General features: G+C 42.9%; 1 protein-coding gene across 1 annotated transcript in view; it reads right to left on the bottom strand.

Moving 5' to 3' along the window:
- Positions 1-18,767, bottom strand: part of hivep1 (HIVEP zinc finger 1) — a 45,925-nt gene extending 27,158 nt beyond the window's left edge. Inside the window, exon 1 of the mRNA XM_030789499.1 lies at positions 18,698-18,767. Within this exon, the coding sequence (XP_030645359.1) occupies positions 18,698-18,737 (40 nt within the window). The 5' untranslated portion in view covers positions 18,738-18,767. The remainder of the gene's footprint in view (positions 1-18,697) is intronic.
- Between the last annotated feature and the right edge of the window lie 705 nt (positions 18,768-19,472).

Here is a 19,472-nt window from a genome sequence, read left to right as displayed (position 1 = left end):
CTCTGTGGAGGTCAGCTGTATACTTAATTATACCAGTAACAGTACGATTGATTTCTGAAAGCCACTCCCCCACCCCACCCCACCCCCATCCACCAGAGATTTGAAATAAAACTGAGGTTATTTAAGGTTAGGAAGTTGAGTAAGACTTCCTGAATTTCTAGAAAAATCCAAAAGAGTGCTTTACCCTTTCCTGTTAATCTATAATCAGCACTGAACACACAAACCGGTGGGAGTACGTCCTTTTCCATGACTTTCAGACCAAACGCGTTTCAAGCAGCCACAAGTTTTATGAGGAACATTTTTGAATTCACAGAGCAGGGCACAGGAAAAGACAGTTCCTCTTCGCCGTTCTTTCGGCTATGTTACAAAAGCGTGTTAAATTAGTGGAATCTCATGCTGTTTCACCGTCCATCAGGCACCCCTGTGGTCAGTCAGTGGGCGTGTTCCCTGTGGCCGACGCTTTTGTTTCTGAGTGGATTTAGCCAGGTCAATGATGGAAGCCACATTACGGTTAGGTAGTCATTGAAAGGGGGGAGTCCTCGAAAAGGCAGGGCATTATAAAGCAGCTGACACGCTGGAGGATGCTGCGCTTAGCCCGGTCAAGTTTAGGAGGGGACAGAGAAATCCTGCTAATCTCATTATCTGAGATTCCATTCATGGGATTCGCTCACGGAATTACGCAAAAGAGTCATGAGGTGTTTGGGAATGTTGTATAATGGCTAAGGTAACTAGCTATGAACAACCAGAGAATTTTAATTGTCTTGAAACCTTTTGCCTTTATCACAAAAAAAAACAACAACAACAACAACAACAACAACAACAACAAAAAACCTCAAAGTGACACATGCGGCACATTTATCAAAAAGGCTCTGACATATTACATTTAATACCACAGTACCACTGATAAAAATGTCTGCGCGTAAATAGAGCGTAGCAGACAAAGAGCGCTGATGCATTTTTTCCATTCTCAGCCATGTCTCCCACTCTTTACCTGCAGAGGGAGTGTTGTGTTGAGAAATGTGGAGTGTGCTATATTCAAACTTCCTGTGCGGTAGCATCTGTGTGTGAGAGCCTGCGCGTGTGGTTGTGTGGGTGTGTGTGTGTGTGTGTTTGGGTGTGCGTGTGTGCGTGTGAGAGAGAGAGAGAGAGAGAGACTATGCCCGGGGAGACAGGTGGACTGTTCCATACCCTCCCTCAGGCTCTCTGGCGGCTGTCTGGAGCTTACTGCCGTTCCCTCTCCCACAGTTCAGCTGGAGGCCACATTGCCACTTCCTGTTTCACTTCTGCTGGTTGTTTTCTTACTCTTCCTCACATATCAAACCTCTACCTGTACGCTGGCCATCCTTCTGTGATGCCAAGCTCTGAAACTTGTTTTGGATCTCTTTGTATTTGTCTTCAAAGCAAAAGAGTGAGAATGGACACCCTGGCCAAACGGGGAAATGAAATAATTAACGAAGAAACCGAGAAAAAAACCAAAACAAACTACATTAACACAGCGAATTAACTGAAGTGGCAGTGATATTTAATAGATTCTTTTTTTTTTTTTTTTTCTTCACGCAGCCCCTACTGTGAGATCTCTCATCCCGCCAGAATGAGAATTATAATAACTTTACAAACAGCAGACTGAGGGACTGACTGTCTCGACAGCCCTGAGTGTATGAATGGCATTTGTCAGCATCGCTTTGTCCGTGTGTTTGTGTCCGTGTGTGTGTGTGTGTGTGTGTGCGTGCGCTGTCATCGATGCTCTTTCTTCATGCGAGTTTCAGTGTTTTCCTTTACCCATCTAGGCAGGAGGGAAACGTTACATAACCTAACGGAGCAGAACGCCGCTGAGATACAGCCGTCTCCAAAAGATGCCTCTCCATCCATCTCTCTCTCTCTCTGTTCTTTTCACCTCCCCCACTTTATGCTTTCATCTCTATCCATCTTTTTTTTTTTTTTTTTTGTGCGTCCAGCTCCCCCTCACATCTCTCAACCTCTTCCCACTCTCCATCTCTCCTCCCTCTTCTTCATTCCATTTTTATAACCTCTATATCTTTCTACCACACTCTCTCTCTCTCTCTCTCTCCCTCTGTCAATCCCTAATTTTCTCATCATTTTGTGACAGATCTTACACATCTCTGTCTCTGATTCGTACTTTCCTCTCCTTATCCCAGTCTCTTTCTCATAAGTAACAGTATTCTAGTGATGAGCATTTAAAACATTGCGGGGCCTTTCCAAGTTTCAGACTGAAAAATTCCAGAGCTTTCGTCATTACGCAGATAACTGGGTGTCTCTCAAAAGCCACTTCATTTGGCAAAACATTGCCATTGTTTCCTATGATCAGTAGTTCCTCACAACCTGCTCCAACAGAATGCCTCGACGCAAACCTCATAATCCACAAACAAACAGCAGCTTATAAACAAAACACATATTTAGCTCATCATCCCACCCAGCAACCGACCCAAACACACACACACGTAAAGTTCAAACAACACTTAATCCTCTGTAATGGGGGTAATTGGTCTTGTTGGTGTCAGTCAGAGCCTCTAAGACAGAATAAAGCATATGTTGATGAGCCCTGCATTTGTGTTTTTATGTTTTTGTGTTTGTGTTTGTTTTTGTGTGTGTGTGTGTGTGTGTGTGTTAGGGGGGTGGGAGCGTGCGCTGGAGACCACCTCTATCTCTGGACCAGTCCCTTATGTAACAGTGGATGTGCCCATCCACTCTGGGCTTATCCTGTTCTCCTCTCTCAAACTAACTTAGCGAAGAGGTCAGAGGGACCGACAGACAGGCCGCGTGTGTTTTGGGCCTGGCTCAGGTAAGGCATCACAACTCGACTAACCGACTAACCCACCCTCTAACCCAAATCAGCCGTCAGACATCACATATATTAGGCCTTGGTAACTTAACAACTGCCTGACATACACAGATGATTAACAGACCAATACTCACACACCAAACTGTATATAGATGCATGCAACACAAAAACATACTGTAGGCTTTGATCAGTCATGAGTTCTATAGTCTAGAAAAGTATCTAGTGGAAAAGAGAGAACTCTTAAGATACAGAGTATCTTAAGAGTGTTTCTGACTCTGCATGTTTGACCAATAGTCCAGTCTGTAAGTTAAAAAAAAATCTCTCAGAGAGCAGGAAGCTGAGAATAAGATCATAGATGGGACTGTTTCCACATGATGGAAGGTTAAAGGAATTAACAACAGAGAGACAGAAAAAAGGGAGAGAGAGAGAGAAACAGAAACAGAAAGAGATAGACAGATAGATAGCTAAAGAGAGAAAGAGAGGGATAGAAAAAGAGAGACAGAGTTAAAAAAAGAGAGAGCAAATAAATTCCAGCCTCTAAACATTACATTCCTTCCAGCAAGCCTGTTATTAAGAGATCGACACAAGACATTCTTTCACTCAGTCAAACGCACGTACACAAACACACACACACACACACACACACACACACACACACACACACACAGACAAACACACAAAAAATACCTGTTTGACAAAACAGCGGATTGTTCTTTGTGGAGAGTAGCACCTGGCTGAAGGTTTCCCTGGCGGCCAGCACACGCTGAGTCGGATTCCCCGGGAGTGTGGCGCACCCGCCGGGGAGTACCTGAAACTCCCTCACACACACACGCTGCCAATCACAGACCGCATTCCCGCTTTCACGGTCCCTCCCCAAAAAAAAAAAAAACGCCGTGATAGCTGACACCGTGAAGCGTCTAGCCCTTAGTCTTCAAATGCTTTCTCTCTTTCTTATCTTTCTGTCTTTCTTTCTTTCTTTCTGTCACCCTTTCACTCAGTTAGCCTAAAAACGCACTGTTATGTTCCTCTTAGTTCTTATTTCTCCCCGGATACTGCTGAGCCATCCCTCTCTCCCTCCCTCTTCTTGCCTTAGCTTTTTTTTTTTTTTGCGTTTTTTTCCCCTCCTGCTCCCGAGTTTTTTTTTTTTTTTTTGGTGTTTTTAATCCCTGCACTAAATCTGGGAAAGCCCTGACTGCCACCGCACCGACTTCCCCTTTCAGCAAAGTACTCAGTGAATGACTGAGAGAGAGAGAGAGAGAGAGAGAGAGAGAGAGGAGGAGAGAGACAGAGTGCGAGAGAGAGAGAGAGAGAGAGAGAGAAAACAAAGCAGGATGTAGAGGCTAAAAAAAGAGAGGCTGTCTAATTCCTCTTTATGTGCTTTCTGTGCTGGGAGCCAGGCACACAGTCAACAGCGCTGTCAGTGTCAGATTAGTAGCTCGTCCACTTGTGGTGCATAACCTCCCACGCCCCCACACTTTCTATAAATACTCACTGATCTGGCCCTGTGTGCATTGATCCTATCAGCTCACAGCAGAGGAGGACCAGAACACATGAACGCACTGATAAACGCAAGCAAACACAGAGGCACAGTAAACACACAGAGTGCTAACCGCACAGGACACATACACACACACACACACACACACACACACACACACACACACATACATAAAGCCTAAGAATCTGACACACCGGAGCATAGGTTCAGAGAAAAACAAAACAGAACCGCATTAAGGCCCATTCATTTATTCAAAGAAACACACACATTCTCATGCTCTTATACACACACACACACACACACATGTTGAGGAAGAAGCAGGAGTAGGACTGACAAGCCTTTGGATGTTTGGTTAACACCTGCCAGGCTTCATGTGAGATTTTCTGCAGACTGGTGGACATGCTTCTCTCATATGCTCGCTTACAGACAGCGTCAATACACACACCCACACATTCACACACACCGTCTAAGTCTCTCTCTCACTAACACACACACACACACACACACACGTACACATTTAGTCTAACTCACACACGCACATAAAGAAATGGGACAGGGTTAGTCACCAATCACACATACACATATACAGGTATACATCACTCACACACACACACAAACACACAAACACATACAGGCAGCCACCTGAGACCATGTGAGTCACTGTGCACTCACACATGCACAACACACACACACTTTGTTTTTCACGGGACATTACTTGAGGCAAGAATAAGTCACACACCTAAGCTTTTCCCACAAAACCCGAACAACAGGTAGCAGCACAAAATACACAAATTCAGAGTTTTAAATCCAAAAAAATTAAACAAAACAAAAAACACCTTCAAATAAGGTTCCAAGGGATTAGAAATAGTTTCAAACTCATGTGCATCCACAAAAAAAAGAAACAGCTTCATCAACAGCCTTTATGAAAACCAATTTCACACAAAAAAAGATTTAAAAATAAAGTCTAAATACGAAGGCTTTCTTTTGTTTTTTTTCTAATATATGTCCTGTGGGCTTACCTGCCGTCTGAGAGGAAACTTAAACAGGGATGAGATTCACAACGCCTGCTCATTGAGTTCTTCTGAACAAAAGCGAAGGGAAATTTGGGGAAAGACTCTTGTTGCGAGATCCCAAGATACACTCCTAGGAAGACATACTCAGAACTCACCCCCCCCTCCCCCCCACACCCTTCATGAGAACTCCCATAGCAACAGCTGCTAAAGGAAACGACGGCCCACACGTTACGCAAGAGGAGGAAGCACTGCCAAGAGGCATACACTCCACACACACACACACACACACACACACACACACACACACATAACCTCTGCTTAACCCCCTCTATAACATAGACTTAGAACCCTCATTACCTTGCATTCTTGTCTTCAGCTATCCTGCACACAGAGTTCTTCATACGACATTTTACATTCACCGTGCAATGCTTTTTTCTTTTTCTTTTTTCTTTTTTTTTTTTTTTTTTTTTTGTGAACGCTTATATGCATGTGTCAATGATTGAGAGTTTCAGCTAGGTTTTTATTTATTTATTTGTTTATATTTCATGTCCATCTCTTCATAAAACCGCTCGTCACTTCATCCGATCACTTAATCTTTTGCTGTGACTTTCTTTTATCTCTTCCACTAAACCATTTCCTCCCAAATTCCTTTCCATTAAATCCACTTTTTCATCTTGTCAGTCTAATCGTGTTTATCTAATGCAAACATTCACACACACACACACACACAAACAAAACTCCCTCCCCTGTCCATTAATGAGGTTGTCTCTCTTTTGCAGTAGCCTGTGTATTATTCTTTTTTAAAAATCTTTTCTCACATGTTTTTTTTTTTTTCCCCCCTCATTCACCCTCTCCGAATCCATCAGTCAATCAGCCTAACTAAAATCAGTGTTCCCTTGTATGGATGAAGGATATAAACTTGACCTCATAGTTCCCTACTTCATAAAACATTTCATGTCACTCATGTCACTCCCCATTGACCACTTTGCTCATTCTATCACTCACCATCACAAAGTCTGCATTTTGTATGAAAAAAATCAACAAAAAAAAAAAAGACATTGATCCTGACGGTCACTTTGGGATATACCTCAGATCAAACACAGCTGTACTGTCTGTGTTTTTACGTGACCGTACTGTCAATGCTGTCGTACGCGCACACACACACACACACACACACACACACATACCTGGCACCTGTTCATTGAGACCTACGGCTCTTGCTGCTTTCCACTGTTACATTCTCAAGTCTCTCTCGGTGAAGCACTAGTGTTGATGGCTGGATCACATGACTGACCCTTGGCCCAGGTTACCAGGCCGTAATGTGTGTGTGTGTGTGTGTGTGTGTGTGTGTGTGTGTGGAGATTCTCATGCTGGAGAACTCGATGACCCCTCACAAAGCTCTGAATCCACAGGGAGTGACTTTCAGTCTCACCCATCTGACCCTCAGGATCCCTCCAGGCTCCCCCGCAGCTTGGGCCAGAGCCCCACACACACACATACACACACATACACACATAAACACACACACACACATACACACATACATACACATACACACAGACACAGACGAACACATACGGTGAGTGGTCCAGTGCAGGAATGAAAACGGAGCTGCGTGTAAGAATGGAACAGTTGAGAAGAGAGGGATCTCTTGGTGAGGAAGGATACAGGGATGACTGTTTTCCTGAGCCCCAGAGAGAGAGTCCCGGCCTTCCAGTCAACGCCCACAGTCCTCATGTCGCTTTTACTGCTGACCTTCCCCCAATTCAGACTCTTATTTTTGGACCCTGACAACAAAACAGGCTGGCCCTGAACCAGTGCTTGTGTGTGTGTGTGTGTGTGTGTGTGTGTGTGTGTGCGTGTGTGTGTGTGTGTGCGCGTGTGTGTGTGTGCAAGCTCATCTATGGATGAGTTTGTTTTTCTTTGTGTGTTTTTGTTTTGTTCTGTGATAAAGAAAGATTTATGTGTGTGTACACTTGTGTGCGCACGAGTGTGTTTGTGTGATAGAGAGAGATTTATGTGTGAGTGTGTGAGTGTGTGTGTGTGTGTACATACACAATCAAAACAGTTTTAAAACAGGATGTGGAGACTCTGAACTCAGCTGAGAGTGCAGTCTTGTTAACCCATATTTGCCTGCGTGTCCGAGCAACAGAACTGACCACATACAGGGGAGGGATATCCTCACAAAAAAAAAAAAAAAACCCAGCAAGGACAAAAAGAGAACAACAACAATGACATCAGCAGAGCGTCCTCATGCTGTGTTGAACTGTTACACACACACACACACACACACACACACACAAAAAAAACAACCTTTAGACCATGGTCCCTCAAATCCAGTCTGGTTTTGAGAAACCCTCATTTTTACATAAACCAAACACTCTCTGATTGGCTGAAGAAACATACATAAAATGTTCCCCAGGTAAAAAAATCAGCCTTTCATTAAGAGACTAAGGGTAAGAAACAGTAGGCTTTGACCGTCTAGGATCAGATTTGTGTAACCCTGTTTCAGACATAATGCTATTGATTCATCACACTGGGAAAAAAAAAAAACTGTGTGAAGTAAGCAGCTGCCAGCAAAGTCATTGCTCTAGGGAATAATTCCCACCAGACCACACATTCAAAAGAAACCCAGAGTGCTCCAGTGCGACTCAGTGAGTGGAGATGAGTGTTCCCTGATGGACAGGTGGTGGAGAGTAACACCTGAACCCAACAGCTTTCTGCCCAAAGGCAGATGGAATCTATAATCATACCTCTGTACCACCTTTTCCGGTGGGAAACGACCACCAGCAGGAGAGAGGGGGAAAAAAGAAAGGTGTCATTGACTGGAAGATTCTAGTACACAACACCTTAGAAAGCACAGCCAATGTTTAATTCATTCATTTCCTTTTTTTAAATGAACAAACGTCCATATTGCGCAAGCTATCTGTTTAAGAGAAATGTATAAATTCTGTTTATAACAGTCTTAGTGAACATTTCACTAATGTAAAATCAGTTGCTGTAAATGATTGTGGCCAGTGTAGAAGACCCTTAGACTGAAGGGTTGCAGGAGAGCAGCAAACACTCAAAGCGGCTCTCAGCCATCAAGTGCAAGAACAGGGGGCTAGTCACAGTGCGAGCAGAGAATTGAGCGATTCGCTTCATCAGCGTGTCCTTCAGGTGATCGTAATGGAGAGATCAAGAGGTTTTTTTCTCCCCTCTTCTGCTAAATCAGTTGAAGATGAGAAAATGGACAGAAGAAGAAGTAGTTGACCTCAGGAGTTCTCGTGTTGTTTACGCCGCCAAACAGATTCGCCCTCCGGCAAACAGACAGAGAGAGAGAGAGAGAGAGAGAGAGAGAGAGAGGAAGAGAGAGACGAGAAAATGTCTGAATGTATGTTGGTGTAACTGCGTACGACAGTTGGTTTGCACGCCTGCGTTTCTGCGCGTATCGCACCGTGTGTAAAAATGTCAAAAACCAAACACCCCACTGCACCGATCATTTAAATAAGTTAGTTATTAATTTGCCTTTAATACACAGACATGGATAGCAGGGTCCAAGGTCATAAGCCTCAGTTTCATTTTAATGTTAGGTTTTTGGGTTTTTTTAATGGTGCGTGACTCTGCAATGAATCATATTTTAATGATAGGAGAGAAAGAGGCAAAAAAAAATAAATAAATAAGAAACTGCGGATGTTTCCAAGCAGAGCTGAAGGAATTTCAGAGAGGCCAGAGTCTGCTTGTCACTGTCCTGTGGAGAACGGGAGAATGGTTTTTCTGCTCCTCAGACATGACACTGTGGCGCACATCATAGGAAAGAGAAACAGGGCAGGACTGTCAGGGTTTTTTTTTCTTTTTCTTTTTCTTTCCTTTTTTTTTGGTGCTGATGTCTTAGTTGACATTCCAATACACACACACACACACACACACACACACACACACATACACAAACACAAACATACACACACACACACATACACAGACATTTATTGTTTCGTGTACCCACTCCTAATCGTCATGTCTGTACACAAAAATATACACTTATGTTCTGTCTCACACAAATGGACACACATATAGATACATGTACACACGTACACACCCAAAAACCCTGCATCACAAGCTGTATTGGTAGGATTGTTGCCCCCTCTCTGTCTTTAAGCATTTTCTCAATACTTTTCCTCCTCACACCCCCCCCCCCCCCTCTCTTTCCCTCCCTCTTTCTCTTCTGTATGAGATTGTCTTTAGTTATGAGGCCCCCACCCTGTGGCAGCTCAAGTCCAGGGCTGGAGTTCAGGACTGCCTTGGCACGAAGGCCCTCTCCCACCCCCCCCCAACCGCCACCCCCTTCTCCCTCTCTTTCTCTCTCTTTCCACCCCCATCTTAGTCGTCTTTGCTCCGTCCCCTTAACGCTTGAGTATTTTTTCTACCTCCATCCATTCTCCCGTCTCCCTCGAGGGTCTCTCTCTCTCTCTCTCTCTCTCAGAGCCCCCTAATCAATCGTTCATTGAGCTTCTCTGCAATCTTTTCGTTTCTCTCGTTCATTCGTTTGTTGTTTCTCTCTCTCCTTCCCTCCTCCTTCCCTCACTTGTCGTAGGAGGCTCCAGCAGTAGGACACAGGGAACAGCACCTGCAGACAAAGCCTCATGCTGCTCCGTTGCCCTGGCAACTGCTACATCGGGCTTCGCCTGTACAAACCATTAGGCATTGCCAGTGCTGAGTGTGCACGCGCACACTCACACACACACACACACACACTCACACACGTGCACATGAACACGCACAGCCTTATAAGGGCTTCCGGTTGGTATGCGTCAGCCCCCTGATATCTGTCAAACAATTCTTCATTTAAACTTAGCTCTTTCCAATGCCTTAGCGACAACGCCTTCGAATCGAAACCCATCACTTTCATTGTGCACCGCGACATCGTGTTTCTCCAAAGGAGGAACTCGCTACAATCAGACAGTGGTATGCGGTTTTGTACATTACTGTAGAAACAAAACATTCCTGCAGTCATTAGTCGCGCAGGTCAAAACTCACAGTTCTGTCCTACAGTGCTCACAGACCGAACAAGAACGCTGCCTCTCTTCAAACATCTGTAATGACCAGTACAGGATAATTACACTGGCAGCTATATACCCTTATGAAGACTACTTAACACCTTACTAATTCATTGTAATGTTGGTATAAGAGTCCAATTTAAAACTGCCACTCAATCATAACCCTTGCAACACTAACTGTTCGCTAAAAAAGACTGATTGCAATAACAATGTCTACGGCTGTAAAAACATGCACTGCTCTAAGCGCATTTACTGCTCCAGAAACTCAAACTGCTCTAAAAAAACTCTACCCCCAGCTGCCCTAAAAACTCTAACAACATGAATTGCCCTAAAAATCCTGTGACTACCATTACACCACCTGCATCAACACCGTACCCCTGTGAGGAATCATGAAGAATAACTACATCTTATACTGCATGTTATAAAAAACAAACAAACAAACAAACAAACCAAAACAAAACAAAACAAAACACATTCCTTCCTGAAAATGGCAATTTCCCCCAGCTTTTCTCCTCGTGGTTTGTTTGAGTGGCAATGTTTGCTTTAACAGACACAGCAATATTTCAGCTCCTGTATGAAAAAAATATGTATATTTATACGCTTTCTCTCTCTCTCTCTCTCTCTCTCTCTCTCTCGCCGTCTCACTCTCTCAGTGTGTGTCATTAACATAATATAGAAGTGCATTTTGAATGTGCAATTAACCGAACCGCTACGAGGCCCTGGCCGACAGCCTGGCTGAGTGTTTGTACTGCAAGCTGTTTTAACACACACATTAACAGGCAGTCATGCTGACAGACATACACACACACACACACACACACACACACATGTTAAAACACAATGTAGCTCAGATGGTCTGATCTGCCAGTGTGTGGATGAGAAAGCATGTGGTCCACTGACTGATAGTGAGAGACACCACTGAGAGCTTGGTTATGCAAGCCCTGTTACGGCCTGTTGGTGCCATCCAAAGACTCTTCCACTCCCCTGGGGTAGAGCGATTTGACAGAGGAGGTTTAGATAGTGCTTTTTAGCACCTTGAGGCCATGGATTTGAAGAATTACAAAGATATGAGAAAAAAAACTACTACTGTAATTTCACCTGATGTTTTTATTAGAAGTCACGGTTTTAAAAAAAAAAACCGCGACGGCCGGGCCAGTCGCCCCTTTGCGAGGCGTCCAGCTATATTCATATGCAGCTGGAAATGAAAGCTTTGGTGTTTAAATCCTGTGCTGCACCTGCGCTTCCGAACTGACGCCCGATTGCTATCTTTAGGGACTCAACCTTGCTAAGGCCCGAGCGACACTCGCTAAAGAGCGTATGTTTGGAGGAGGTATCCCACGTTTTTTTTTTTTTTTTGTTTGTTTTTTATTACAAACCTTATCTCGCATGAAGCACATGATGAAATATAACGTGTTAGTCACGGCATATAAAGAGAATTTTTTTTTCTGAATAAATTTCTCCCACTCCCTCTGCAAGAGTGACAGGGCAATACAATGCTTGTAAAATTGCTTTATGAAAAAAACAGAACACCAAACACACACAGTACACACACATGCACGCACACACACAGTACACACACAGTACACACACAGTACACACACACACAGAGCTTTTTTCTGCCTATAGCAGGTGGGTGGTGTTAGCTCAGTATTAGTCACTCTGGCTTGCTAAACAGTCAAAGTCTGACAGACACTCAGAATGAAAGTCTGAATGGAGCACAGGCTTGGTGAGGGGGTGGCAGAAGGAAAAAGAAAAAGAAAAAGAGACGAAGAAAAAAAATCTACAGTCGTGTACACAGCTAGAGAGAAGCGTGTACGAGCAAGCGCGTATTTATCTGCCTATCTGCTTCAAATTTAAACTTGTACAAGAGGAACTCATTTCAGGAAATTAGGATTGGATTGCTCTAAATCAGGAAGCCATAGCACTATTGTAATGGGCTGGGTCTCTGACTGGCCTGACACACGGCAGGTATTCCCAGTGGAAAGCACTGATACCCTTCTTCTACCCTTTTTTTTTTCTTTTGGCTCAAGGTTTTTAAACAGAAAAACAACATGGACAGGAGATTTTAAGGCATGAAAGCGTTATATTTCAGCATTTAATCTTACAGGGGGGTTTTGTCTGTTTGTTTGTTTGTTTGTTTGTGGGGGTTTTTTAACACCCCAAAACATGCTTGCACAGCCCTTCAACATCCAAGCAGTGTACCGTCTGAAATTCCTGAATATGATTCTTTCCTAAAACCTGTATCATGACAGTTGGAGGTATGGATCAATATTCCACTAAACTGAGCTCATGCAGAACCAGCAAAAAGTGCCCCTGTGGTCTGTTTTTGGTTCCTACTGGCCCCCCTCTAGTCTTCCAGCAGCAGGACTTCATGGTTCTTTACCAAATAGGCTGGTGCAGAAGAGAAAGCCAACACGTGCTCCAGATCCCTACTCGGCAGTAAAAAACGTGTTTTTAAAAGAAGGGCTGTTAAAATTATAACTTAATTACTGGAAATGTTGACAGTCTCCCATTGTGAAAAATTACTGTAATTAAAAAAAAAAAAAAAAAAAAACTTTTTTCACATCTTTATACCCTCTTGAAAAAGAAAACGGTCCAGATATTAACCTATATGAAAAGACTGCATCATCAAGTCTGTCAAACAATAAGCAGAGTATCATTTTCTCTCTCTCAGACACAGACACAGACACAGACACAGACACACACACGCGCGCACACACACACACACACACACACACACACACACAAAGCGAAAGTTTCTCCGAGGTTTACAGCAAGTTAAACAGACAGCCCTGAACCTGTTTCAGCATGTCTTGTTGTAGTTACTGTTGCTAAAACGTTGGGGTTATTCCAGCTTGAGGGAGAGAAGTTCCCTTTGTGCGAATGCCGCTGGTTTCGCACACTCTAATTTAAAAGTACAGTGCGGAAATACTGGTTTGGCTTCACAGGCATGACACGACATGTCAAAATCCAGTCATCTGAGCAAGTCTGGTTAACTCTTTCACAACTTTTCAAATAAACTAAATAAACTCCTTCCCTTGGTGGTTTTGACAACGACGTTTTAATGCATTGCAGAATTTGTCATCACTCTAACACTCCTCTGACATCAACCAATTCAAGAGCTCAGCAAGACTTAGGAGGTTTTTTTTGGCAGACATTCTGTGATTGTCAGCAACATATGAGGATGTTTACGGATAAACCCTGATTCAGTTCCACTTGGAAGTCTATACTCATTGGAACATTGTTTTCCATAGATTTAAAATTAAGTACCAGAACTCTTCCAGCAGTTCCCTTAAAACAAATGCCAATTTCCATAAAAAAAAAAAATTGTGTGACATAGAGCAGGTTTTCCTGTGACAATAATTAACTCTATCCTTTTTTACCCCCCCCCCCCCCCCCCCCCCCCCCCCCCCCCCCCGGGGACCATAATGGTTGAGCTCATGACCTAAGGGTCCACCCTGAGCTGAATACTGAGAACGTAAGGCTATTGGATACAGCACCCCTGACCCCAATCTGACCTCACCCTGCCCAGGATTGCCAGGGTGCCTGAGTGGGCCAAACCAGGTCAGTGAAGCAAAAAGGCCACAGAGATCAACGGGCTGTGAGCGAAATCAAGCACATGACACAAACTCAGTCACAAACGCGAGACACATGAGGTCATTTTCAAACCAGTCTTCTACGACACCGATCGATATTAACTGGGAAGTTCGTTAAGATACAAAAGAAAGATCACTCACCAGCTAAACCAATAGCTGTAGAACTCTTGAACTAACAGTGTCGTCCAGTTGGGCAGAGCTGTGATTATAAGCTATATCTTGTTTCAGTGTGCTGTGAACTCCCATGAGGAGCGTAAGAGGAAGTCTAACTGAACACTAAACCACACAAGATAAGCCACAACTCTACAAAGGTCTGCTGGACTCAGCTCAACTCATTACCTGTCAAAGGGTCAGCGCCACTTTGTATTTTGCATTCGCACATACACAATGAGAACTATGACCAGAGTCTGTCATCTGTAACCAAGGAGAAGAATGACTTCATCTAGTAAATGAATATCGTCCCCTCCCTGCAATAGATTTATGTCTTGGCCAACTTGGAATTATTGTCTCCATACGTCATCTGGGAACCAACTGGCCAACTCCCATATCTGTTAATTTTTAGGTTACTGTGTGACTTGGGAGATTATGAGAGAAGCAGAGGTTGGGTAGCCAATCATACAGATAGAGTCAGTGAGCAACAAAGCCAGTTAAATATTAACTGGCTCCTCTGTTCCCACACCACACAGAAGGGACACCTTTTAAGACTAAAGTAGTCAGTCGCCTATCCAGCAAGAGCCATCGTACATATACAACCAAACCATCACTTTCACAGACATTTTAACTTGTACTTCTCTTTAAAAAAAAACAAAACAAAACAAAACAAAACAACCAAGACTCCACTTTATGGTTAGCCATTCCAGGGATAAGCATTGCTGGTCTCCAAAACTGATCATTGAACACAAACACCCCATTTTAAAAGGGCTAAAGAACTTGTGTGCGGCTGACAACATATAACAATGAGGCAGGCTCCTAACCGGTGTACACAGGGTAAAGCAGGAGATCTGCTATGATATAGAGGAATGCAATGTGGGCTCTATAAAAGCTGCTGAGAGCCACAAGTCTGGGCATTTTCAGGGGCTCAATAAAAAGGGCGGGAGCACGAGGGAGCCCAATCGCTCCTGTGCCTCTCTCTGACCTGATTTTACTATCTCAGCGTGCCAGAAACACTGCTGTGTTCTCACTTTGTGAATCACCCTGAAAAGATGTTCCACTGGCAGAAGCAAGCAGAGCACCATAAATCCTTTCTTCATATTAAGCAGTCTGCGCGTCTTTATATTCTCAGTTCATCAAAAGACTTAAAAAAAAAAATGTTTTGTTTTTTTTTTTTTTTTGAACTTTAATATTTCTCTCATAACAGGAAGGGTCTCTTCACCAGCTTTATAATGGAGACAAGAGGTCATTTGTGCATGATTATCCCGAATTGTTTTATAACACAATATTTAATACACCTGAGAACAACAGTCATGTCGTTTTCTTAGATAAACTCACTAGAAGAGAAAAAAAAAAAAAGAGGTTCGGGAACAAAGCTGTTTTAGAGATGCACATTCTTCACTGTGACTAAGATTAGATCCTGTTTTAAATGAATGAATGTTGGTTCCCGACTTTCCAAGCTTTGCAATAAGAAAATTAAACTTTATGCAGTGCACACTGCAATAGGTAACACATCTCAGAGGTTGGGAAGAAAAAAAAAACTGGCACGTATGACCACAGAGGTTCACTAACTTAAAAAAAAAAAAAAAAAGTACTACACAAACATTTTGGCGCACAATAATAAACACAAATCAGTGTGGAAAGCATTAAATCAGTTATTCAAAACAATCTATAACTCAAGCCGCTCTCATGCTCATTAAGGAGACGTACTACAGACAGATAGGCAGATATTAGTGTATCATCGCCAACTCGGTTCGCAGTCATTTCACAGCTTCACGAAATTTTCCAAGACAGAAATTTCCTGAGAATCATTTCCCAACATTCGCACCTTGTGCACCTTTCACGCTGAATTTAACAGTGGAAAAAAAAAATCTGATGGACTACTGTAAGATGCCTCAAAGACGTTTTGCAGGGTTTCAAGACCTAAATGTTTCCAAGATGTTCAAAGTAAAACCTGGCTTTTAAAAAAAAACAAAAAAAAACAAAAAAGATTTGAAAGAAACCAGGAGCCAAGCTATGCTTTGCTGCACTCAAAATACATCAAATAACCAGACACGAGACATTAAGTATTGATCATACAAAGTTAAAGCTACTTCAAATGTGGAATTTCTGCTGGTCTGCAGGGTAAAGGGAGGCCTGATTGGACTGTTCCATTCTGTTTGCTTGCTTAGAGACCAGCTGTTAGAGAAAAGTAAACAAAAGGCCTAAAGAGAGACAGGAGCTCCATACTTCCTGCCTGTTTGCCCACAAACTGCGTCACAGGAGCATTCCTGGTCTTTTCTGAAGTCACCACACATACATGCACTCACACACACAGGCTACACTACACATCCACATCAGACGTCTTCAACCTGACATTAATTTCAATACATTACCTGACGTTAACTTGAGAACGCCCTTAGAAACACAGCAGGGTTTTGGAAGACAGTAGAACTTTATGCTTTTGTGTCTCTGACAAGAACATGACATAGTAAAGACAGGGCATACAGGTTAGACAAAAGGGAGGTCCAATTGGTATCCATGACATCAACTCTCTGTTACCCAACAAAAGAAAAGAAGGAACTTTGCTCACTCCCTCTCTCTCTCTCTCTCTCTCTCTCTCTCTCTCTACACAGTGACTCCTGCTCAGATGTTTTCATTTCATTACCAACCGACTCAAGGCCAAAACAATAACAGTCTATCTACAGGCTACATATCACTCACTAGGCTTCAGCCAGGAGAGGAAGATGTGTCAGGGCGTCGAGACATAACACACAGGCAGAAGCGGTAAAATATCATGCCCCGTGGGAGAGCCTAGGTTGCACAGTTTTTCACCGGGTAAAGAAGGTGACCGAATTTACCGTAAGTTCTCAAACACAGGAAGTGACGGGAATTCCAGAGGAATGCCATTCATGACACGGGAATGCGAACATGTGACAGCACGCATTGTCCGTTTCCTGTCTGACTTGTCGTACTCTTGAGTACAGGCAGGGGAGGAGAAGAAAGTGAATTATGATGTGGGTCACAGGCCAAAATAATAAAGAAACATGTGTTCACTTAGTCCCCACATTGGAGACTATGCCTCACACTTTTCGGTTTAAATTAAAAAAAAAAAAAAAGAGAGAGAGAGGAAGAAAGAATAATAAAACACTTCTCATTCCGAATACAAGTACATGTCACCGCTACACAGGAAAATCATATTAATCATCACTATTTTTCTTTTTTTCCATGAGTATTTCCACATCTTCAACACACGGCATTGGCCTACGCCTCCAGCCACTCTTATTTGTGTATGTGTGTGTGTGTGTGTGTGTTTTTTTCTTTTTTTAAAATCATTGCTATTATTAACTTTTTTTTTTCCCTTACCAATTTTTATGTTACACTGCGACTATTCTAAAGTAGCTGGCGAGGTTTTCCTATGGGCACCGCGCTCTTATGAAATTAAATTATTTATGTTGTTTGGCCAAGAAATCTCAAAGCAATAACCATGCAAAGGGTTCTATTAACAAACACCCCCAAAAAATCTGGGACGCTGTTTGTAGAGAGGGTAAGTTTGTATGTCTTACGCCTCTATTTACCACTGCATGCTTGGCCAACACTAACACACATGCACACAGTCATAAACCACACAATCCTCAAGTAATAAGAGGGCACCCACATCTACATCATTTACAGCGCAAACATGTCTTAAACTGTACTCAATATGAATCCAGAACACTGAAACACACCATTTCGTATGGGGAGAAAAAAAAAAAAAGACTAATGAGATTCTTCTAGGCATTGATTGTGAATGTTAGCGCTGATCATTACGGTCATGACTGATTCATTGTTTTTTCGCTTTTAAAATAAAAATTTCCCCCACAGATCTACGTTAGTAGAGAAGGGATAGAATTGGGGTGTAATTCATGAATCTTCTCACGAGAGGAACAGAACAGAACACCAGCTCAGGATCAGCTCACCATTACACCAGAGGAACAGTTCAAAACACCAGTTGATCCGGTCAGTTTGTTTTTAAATGGTTGTGAGCTCCTCATGTAGGTGAGAATCAAATTTCTAATTAAATAAATAACAACAATATGTTATTTGTTTCTGTCAGTCTTTAAGCTAATCGTGTTGTGCCTCCTTAAACTGAAATCCGTAAACTAATTGTCCTACGATGCAAAAGTGTAGACCAGTATAGTAAGGTGTGGGAGAGCATAGTATGGTAAGTTATACTACAGTAATGTACTATGGTGATGGTGCTCTGAGAGAGTATGTGTAGATGTGATAAGCAGGCAGTCAGTAATGGAAAAAGTGAGTCTGTGTTGGTGTTGCTACACGCAGTCACAGCTATTCCCTCCACTGTGACCTATGTTTCGTTTGTTACCCTCCCCTTCAATGTACTCTGTTCTGCTGCATGTGCCATTACGGTACCCTAACTTACTTTCAGAGCAGATGAAAACAAAAAAATCTACCAAAGTTTGGAAAATTTGTGTTTTGATCAAGTCTCTTCAGTGCTGATGTAAAGGCCAATATCACACACACACACACACACACACACAAACCTCTGTATATACTATGTTTTTCAGTGATGTAAAAACCACATTTACAAATGCTTTGAAGCTGAGGAGAGGGAAGACGCTTACCTTTCAGGTTCTTGGGGTGGTTCTGCTTGGTGCGCGGCATTTTTCCCCTTGACTTCTGCTCAACGATTCATCGTCTGGAAAGATGCTGGAAGGAATGCTAGCGTTTCAGTAGAGGCAGTGCAGAGTTCTACTCCACACGAGAAACACGCACTCCACTCATCTGAGACAAAGCAAAGAAACAAACAAACAAAAAAATAAAAATTCAGCTAAGTACACTGAAAAACAAATCTAAACCTGTCCATATAAGACTACCTCCAGTAAAGATGTACCACTTACTTCTTCTCGGATACATCTCACAAGAGAGTTTTACCTTTAACTGTTACCTTTGTCTCTGTCAGACTACCCTTGGTTCAGGCTTTTATCCACGTGTAAGACAAAGCTAAACAAAGCCAGAGAAAGTGCACAGGCATCCCTTTAAACGACTTTAAGCAGATGGCAACCACGACAGGAACTGAGAAACACTCGTACACTTGGAACAGATATAAGGGATGAAGTGCAGCAATCTTAGCTCAGATCTTGAAAGGTTGTTGTTCTTTGCACGGTGAGTGACTGTCATGCACATGTCTGATATGCACCCCTGCCCTTCAGGCTGACGGTGACAGAGAACACAGTGACGAAGGATGCTGACAATACAGCGTAGTGAGTGTGTTTGTGTGTGCGTGCGTGTTTTGCCAGTAAACGCTTCGGGGGAGCATCAATGGTTAGCTGTCCAGCTTACATCAGCCGGGTCCTCTTTGCAAAAGTTTATATTTAATCAATCAAAACTTCAAAGCTA

Source organism: Chanos chanos, chromosome 12, assembly GCF_902362185.1.
Source record: "Chanos chanos chromosome 12, fChaCha1.1, whole genome shotgun sequence".
In the NCBI taxonomy this organism is placed as follows: Eukaryota; Metazoa; Chordata; class Actinopteri; order Gonorynchiformes; family Chanidae; genus Chanos; species Chanos chanos.
The sequence above is the reverse complement of the archived record's forward strand: the minus strand, read 5'-3'. Positions and strand labels throughout refer to the sequence as shown.